The 7,761-nt window shown below is 38.4% G+C and overlaps 2 protein-coding genes across 2 annotated transcripts in view; one reads left to right on the forward strand and one right to left on the reverse strand.

Moving 5' to 3' along the window:
- The first annotated feature begins 2,688 nt into the window (after positions 1-2,688).
- Positions 2,689-3,849, forward strand: LOC107810166 (cold shock protein 2). The gene has a single exon (XM_016634904.2). It carries the CDS (start codon positions 2,801-2,803, stop codon positions 3,488-3,490), a length of 690 nt encoding a protein of 229 aa, XP_016490390.2. The 5' UTR covers positions 2,689-2,800; the 3' UTR covers positions 3,491-3,849.
- Positions 3,850-6,499: 2,650 nt separating this feature from the next.
- LOC107815664 (uncharacterized) overlaps positions 6,500-7,761 on the reverse strand; it is a 1,552-nt gene continuing 290 nt past the window's right edge. The window contains exon 2 of the mRNA XM_075247564.1: positions 6,500-7,470. Coding sequence (XP_075103665.1) covers positions 6,684-7,470 — 787 coding nt within the window. The 3' untranslated portion in view covers positions 6,500-6,683. The remainder of the gene's footprint in view (positions 7,471-7,761) is intronic.

Genomic DNA, 7,761 nt, shown 5'->3' on the forward strand with positions numbered 1-7,761 from the left:
TATATAAATAAATAATAAAAAGATGAATATGAAAGAGGAACCATATTCATGTCTGTTACACCTCCTGAATGTCTGTTACAGAAGTGTGAGTTCAATTCTCATTATCTTGTCTTTCACCTTTATATTTCTCTAGATTGTATTATGTAATAAAAGAAAAAGGTTTTAAAAATATAAAAAAGGAATAGAAACTATCAAGATTTGCAGTCTAGTGATACCAATTGACAGTGTCTTACCAAATAAATGTAAATTCAATTCTCATAATTCTCTCCTCCGCCCTTCTATTTCCCTGATTTCACAGTTTAAAAAAGGAAAAAGAATTAAATATAAAGATAGAAGAGGACAGAGGTGGGGGATGGGGATGTTATGGATTTCCATTCAACTGGCTGAAAGGCCAGATTTTGAGGTAAAATGAAAAGTGAACAAAAGAATCTTATGCCCATTTTAACTTGATTGATGCTAGGGTCGAAAACAGGATCATATGAGAAGAAGCTTAATGATAAGGAAGCCATGGTATAAGAATCTTATATATACATAGAATTGAAACAGTAAAAACTAATAGTAGAGGTTTACAGATTAACACTTAACACTTGATGTATCTGCTTTGTATTTACTTAAATGTTCTTGCTTTTATCCTTCTTTATCTTCGTTCTATTCTTATGTTTCTGCCATCTTACAACCACTTAATCTTTCCTATACTCTCACCCTCAACTTTAAAGACAGAAAATATAAATACCTACAATCACTATAAGAGTTGAAAGCTATTAATCAATGGCCTACCAACCTTGTATCAGTTCCTTCAGCTAATGAATCTGGTGCAAGAATGGAAGCCTTCTATTGGAAGAATCAACGTTGTTCGCTATGTGCATGACCTTCACTGTTAGGAATACCGTAATAGATAATATATAGGTTTGAATTCAGTTTTATCTTATCAGATATTATAGTTGTGATAGGATAGATACATATCTCTTTGTATCTTATCTCCTAGTCTTGTATAGCTAATACAACTCTAAGCTATAGAATGTATAACTTGTATATAATGAGGGATTCCTCAATGAATGAAAGCAAGCAGCCTTTTATCTCAAGATCAATTCCTTACATTCACTTCTAGCTTCAATCGACTATTAGTGTTCTGTAAAGTTTCTTCTGAAGCCATCAGCCGACGAAGTAGAAAGATGAGAACCATGAATTGTTATCTGTAACAAATAAAACAAATATACCAATGAATGAAACAACATACAACAATCATAAGTGACATCATATACCAATCATATGTGACATTCATATACGAAACTATACCATGTAATCTGCACATGGAAAGTAAATATTCATGAAACACCATTTTCCCGTAAAACATCTAGAATAAGAAAAAGGTAAACAGAAAGATACCAAACAACGTTATAATCCAAGCACATTTTGTAGTTCATAGTATGTCGCTTTTCCAACCAAAGAATGAACTTCTTTAGCTTTGAAGCATCTAAGTTTCGAACTGGAACGAACATCAACTATGTAACTGTAAAAGATTGAGATTTGAAACCGACAAAAGTACAACAATTAAACTCAATACATAACCTTTTGACGATACAGATGATAATAGAAACAAATGAAAAGCTTCATGGAACCAAAGGAGAACTTCAGTTGACATAAGTAGGCACCTCAGTGGTACCCATATTCTTAAAACTTGATTATGTGGAAGAATTGAATGGTGAAGAAAGGCTAAGGGGCTAAAATAGATACAAAGTCGACCTAAAAGAGAGAGCGACATCATGCTCACCTAGAAAGGTTCATGGCTGTCGAAACCACTGGAAATAAGAATAAAAATTATGACATGCATAAACAATTAGAGAGCTTGCTTAAGAGAGCTTAAGAGAGGAACTGAAAAGTAAGAACCGAACAACTGAATAAGAGCGCTTAAGAGAGGGAACGTAATATATTGCTTTGTTATCCGTGAATGTCTCCTTACAAAATGATTGGAACCCTCTTTATATAGTAGAGGAGTTCTACATATGGTACAATTCTAAATACAAAAGGAAATCATCTGATTGGCTAATCAACCGATCTTGACTTGATACATGCCGAGATCTCTGCCACAATCTTCGCCCGATCACGGATTCTTCGGCTTTCTGTTATTCGACTTAGTAGGCTTCTTTCGATCTCGCTATATCTCTATCCTTCTCGATCTCGACCTTAGCTGATCTCGATCTCGATCTATCCCTGAATCACGAGCTAGGCAATATTTATTCATGTAACGATCCAATATAACTTGGGATTGAACCTCGGTCTGCCACCCCGGTCTCGATTAACCATACAAAATCAGGCAAGCCCGATTCTGACCGTATACAACTTAATTTGGATGTTCCGAATGTGAGATTGAATTTTTTTTTAGGCAATTTAAAATGAATATTTCATTTGAATATTTATTTTTATAAGAAGAACAAAAAGCTCATCCTATAGTCTCAAAATAAAAAATTCAAAATATCCAAACGCCCATCGCTAATAGTTTTGGTACTGTGGCCTTAACAAGTCAAACACAAACTCAACCGTATAAAATAGTAAAGAAATGAAAGGAATATTATTTATTTAATGAAAAACACATTAATTTAATGAACAAAATGGATTCGGATAAAAGGATCCGGTCCAATGGGCCCACCACCTCTCTCTCCCCAAAAACGTGGCACTCTCAATCAGAATATAACTCAGCCACCGCAACATAAAAAAGCCCACAGTACTGGTGAAAATACCAAGAGATCAAGCTCTCAAAAAAAGTCTCTAGGGTTTCGCTAGGGTTTGTTTCTGTGCTACTATGGCGTCGGAGAGTGATCAGGGACGTAGGATCAAGGGATCCGTGAAATGGTTCAATGATCAAAAGGGTTTCGGTTTCATTACTCCTGATGACGGCGGTGAAGATTTGTTTGTTCATCAATCTGGTATCAAATCTGAAGGCTTTCGTAGCTTAGCTGAAGGTGAAGTTGTTGAGTTTGAAGTTGAGTCTGGTGATGATGGCCGTACTAAGGCTGATAATGTTACTGGACCGGATGGTGCACCTGTTCAAGGTGGTGGCCATGGCGGAAGCGGTGGAGGCGGCGGCGGGGGTCGATATGGTGGTGGAGGTGGATATGGCGGCGGTGGAGGTGGTAGATATGGTGGAGGTGATGCTGGTTACGGAGGTGGTCGGTATGGAGGTGACGGTGGATACGGCGGCGGTGGTGGTAATAGGTATGGTGGAGGCGGCGGATATGGCAGCGGCGGCGGTGGTGGAAGCGGGTGTTATAAGTGTGGAGAAGAAGGGCATTTTGCGAGGGAATGTACTCAGGGCGGCGGCGGCGGTTATGGTAGTGGAGGCGGCGGATATGGCAGCGGCGGCGGTGGATATGGTGATAGTGGCGGAGGAGGGAGATATGGTGGTAGTGGCGGAGGAGGTGGTGGTGGTTGTTTCAAGTGCGGGGAAGAAGGGCATTTTGCACGTGAATGCCCTAACAGCAGTGGTCGTTGAAGCTCTGTAGAACTGAGAGGGTAAATGTGTATATTCACATTTTGCACTCCTTTTTCCTATGCTTTCTAGTACTTTTTTTTTGTTAATGTCATTTTGAAGTGTTAAAAGGGATGAACCATTTAATGTTTTTTTGAATGATCGTATTGCATATGGTCACCTTTTAGTTTCTTGAACTATTATTAGGATATGGTTATGGTTCCCTCTGCTTGATTATTGCCTATTAGGATTAGTGTAGTATTGGTTATGGACTAGTGTTTCAGCTTGAAGCTTTTGGAAATGTGCATTTTCTGTACATGTATATACATACATGTTTGGAAGATTGATCAATTATCAGCTGCTAGCTTTACGGTTTTGTAGTATTTTGCTGTTGTTTCTGTTTTTGCCTCTGTTTCCTTCCATCTATTTTCTGGCTCAGTAATAATTGTTACTATCTTTCTGGCCCTCTATGTTGATATTGCTTGTTTCTATTGTTTTTTCATCTCTCTTGAGCCGAGTTTCCATTGGAAACAGCCTCTCTATCATAAGTTCTACACACTGCCTTCCAAGACTCCACTAGTGGAATCGACTCCGCTAGTGGAATCGACTCCACTAGTGGGATTTCGGTGGGTTGTTATTGTTGTAGCTTTTATTGCCCTTCCATTTACATTTTACATATGCTGCTTTTATGTTTTTGTTCATAATATATGGTTATGGATGGAAATGAGCTTTTATTTATTGCTTGTGATTGTTTCTTTTCATCAGGCAGCATGTATTTTGAGATTGGTTCTTTGGACAGTGTTCTTTGGGACCTTGGTTCTTTGTAAATTTATGAGAAACTGCTGGTAATTGACCGGTTCTGTGAATGAGTCTAAATTTGACTACATCAACAGTTGATATGATTGGTTTAGTTTGGTTTAGGTAGAGAGTATCTAGGGGTGCAAGACAACTCTCTAGATGGTTTAGTTTGGTTTAGGTAGAGAGTATCTAGGGGTGCGAGACAACTCTCTAAAGAACTCAACAAAATAGCCCTGTAACTTTGGGAGAAGGGGTGCCTCTTCACCCCGGGGTTGCGGTGACCAGGCCCGGGCAACTCTTTACCTTAAAGACAGGTCTTTGCAAAGTCGTAAGACCATGTATGTGGGCGTCTAATTAAGTGTAATGTGGAATGGTGGTTGTGATTTGCGAACACCCTGTTGCTTTGAAGATTTGTATGCTAGACTGGCAAATTATTTTGTTTTAGTATGGAATGGACTTTGATAAGCGAGTTTGATAATTAAAGATCTCCAGTGATATTGCAATAATAATGCAATAAAACAAGTAACATTTCCTTGTCTGAGAGAATCAACATTCCTCAATGTTTGCTTTCACGTAGAGCAAGTTAAAGAGGAGAAATTCTTTCCATTAGTCGGTTATTTCTTCTTGATTCTACTCTTTCTATTCCTGTCAGCTTGCTTTTTCATCTGGATCTTTTGTCAAGTTCTATAAGGTATGTATCTTTTGTCTTCATCAATCATCTGTATCAACTTAGAAGAAAAAAAGAAAAAGAAAAAACCAGTTACATTGGCTTCATAGAGCCCCACCTAAACCAGGAAACGTATATGCATTTTTGTTTCATAATGCATAATATGATAATAACATTCGACAAATCAAATCATTTATAATCCTGATGGCTGACAAATAAGAACCATGGAACTTGAAAAAAGAAGCTTCTAACAGCTCTCTTCCCCTACTAACATGAAGGGAAAGATAAAGTACTACAAGTCTTGCACAGATGAAATGTTATCTCTGAATCTATGCTAATCAGAGAGTAAACTGTAAAAGCACAACTACAACAATGAACGATATGTTCTGTCGATTAGACAAGGTTAGTGTTTTGCCTATACAGCAAGGCTAATCTTATACACACTCCACTTTACACTGTATTCTTTTCTCATCATCTTCAAACTCACCACCTAAGTTCTGCGTCACTGTTTTCACTAGCAGTGTTAGAGCTGGATGTGGCCTTCCCAGCCGAGTGACTGAGATTTTCTGTTTGCTAGCATTAGCATACTCACTATGTTCTTGGATGGTTTCGCAAGGCAAGATGACTAACTAATAACCTGATAGTATTAGTTTGAGCAAATTGATCTTGACATTTAGGATGATGTGAAGCCAGTTCTGATATAGCCCAAGCCACCATAATTTGAACCTTCATGCTCCCTTCTTTGAGGATTTTCTCAAACACTGAACAAAACACCAGCTTTTACGATGTGTTCGGCGCTTTCTGGATCACGTTAAAAGAAGGCCAATTGCCCTTGAGGCATTTTCTTGACCCTCCATTGTTCCTTCTTTACCAACTTCAATAATGGTCCAACCCCGGCCACTTTCCTCTATGATCAACTTCCCATATCGTTCATTGTCCCGAGCCAACGATACAAGAGATAAAGCAGCTGTACCCGAACGTTCCTTTAAAGACCCTGAGCACAACATACTAATCTGTTTCCATATAAGACACAAAAATGGCTCGTTTGAGGCTATAGGAGGAATCCTAAGATATTCATCAGGCTGTGCTTGTATTCAATGTAAACCATTGGGTAAAATCTCCTACTAATATTCAATGTTCCTTTTTCTTTTTTTCCTGGATTCATAATGGAAGCTTTTGGTTGGTTGTTCAATTCACTTCCAACGTGTCAAATATTCAATCATTGCATTAGGGTAGGTTGTCTACCTCATACCGCTTAGGGTGCGGCTATTCTCCGGACCCTGCGTGGATGCGAGATTTTTCGTGCACTGGAGTGACCCTTTTTACCTTATAGTTTCTTAATATTTGTTGCACAAAACAAGTTTCTGTTTGATGAAAAAAAATGGAGGATGTATTATAAAAAAGAGATTACTTTTTTGAGAAACTGAACTGTTTTAACCAGAGGGACAAAAGAACATCGTAAATTTCTATATTGGGAATGACAGCTAAGAGTGTATTTCTTCTCATATATCATGTTCTTGCATATACTCAATTCCTCAAAACAATCTTACCACAGAAAACGAATTATAATAACAATTGAGTCTCGATTTCAAACAAGTTGGACCACACAAGACCTATATACAGACTAGAAAATAATCCATCTTCGGCAAGTAGGGGTGCACTCCTACTTGCTACTCAAACTATATACATAAAAATAAAATTTCTGAAACACATACATATATACTATTTAGACCTATAAACATTCGTTCAGATTCAGAACTTCTCTTCAATCCTTGCATTTGTAAGACCAATGCATGCATCCACAAAATCTTCATCTATAAAGTCTGATGAAAATATCTGCAACCGATCACCATAACCTCGAGCAATACATTCCATAACAAACAGCCTCGCATACGGATGAATCCGATCTGTCACAGGTTTCACACACAGGACTGGATTATCAGCCTGTGGTGTGACCGTATTCTCCACTCTGTAAAAGAATTTCCGGGATGTTACAGGTGGCTGCTCACTCAAATGCTTCATGTTACTCTCGAACTTCGTTTCAGGTAAGTCAGTATCTATCCAGTTATCTTTTAGGTAACATGAACTCCATAACGGACTTCCATGTTTTGGCTGAGGTGATTTTCTTGGTTTCCAAACACATATTATCCTCTTTGGCAATAACTCTGCAATAGCCTTGTTGAAAACATTGTCATCTTGGTGGATGAGAAATTCTCCTAGCTGATCCTCTAGGTACTTGTCGAAATCCGGGGGATCATCATGGCCGAATTCAGTACGAAGTTCTAGGATTATTATCTCTGAATGTGTTTCAGACAGAAATTTTTTGACGTCGTTGATAACGACGTCAACATTGTAGGAAAGAAGGATGCCATGGCATATACGACGATCTTCTTGAACACGGATATCAAGGACGCGAGCGCCAATTACTAGTTGTTCATAAATGGACAGAGATTGGCATTGAGCAAAAGGGCGAGAAATGAATGGGATGCCTATATTGTTAGTTGCTGAATCATGTGTACGTGCAGAGGCGGATGGAATTCTTAATTAATTGGTTTAATTGAATTCAGTATTTTCGACACATAGCAGACATATATATGTAGAAGGGGCAGCCCGATGCACGAAGCATCCCAATTCACGCAGGATCGGAGAAGGGCCACACCCAAGGGATAATGCAGGTAGTCTACCCTGATGCATGCATCAGTGGCTGATTCCATGGCTCGAACCCATGACCTATAAGTCACACGGAGACATGCGTAAAAAATCATCAAAATTTCAATAAATATTTTCAAAAGTGCAACGAATTCATACTAAGAACCTCAAGGTTAAACTA

This window comes from Nicotiana tabacum, chromosome 24 (genome assembly GCF_000715075.1).
Source record: "Nicotiana tabacum cultivar K326 chromosome 24, ASM71507v2, whole genome shotgun sequence".
Taxonomy (NCBI): Eukaryota; Viridiplantae; Streptophyta; class Magnoliopsida; order Solanales; family Solanaceae; genus Nicotiana; species Nicotiana tabacum.

Bases quoted from the DNA above. Each gene is read 5' to 3' on its own strand.
- LOC107810166 (XM_016634904.2), top strand. From the start codon at position 2,801: ATGGCGTCGGAGAGTGATCAGGGACGTAGGATCAAGGGATCCGTGAAA.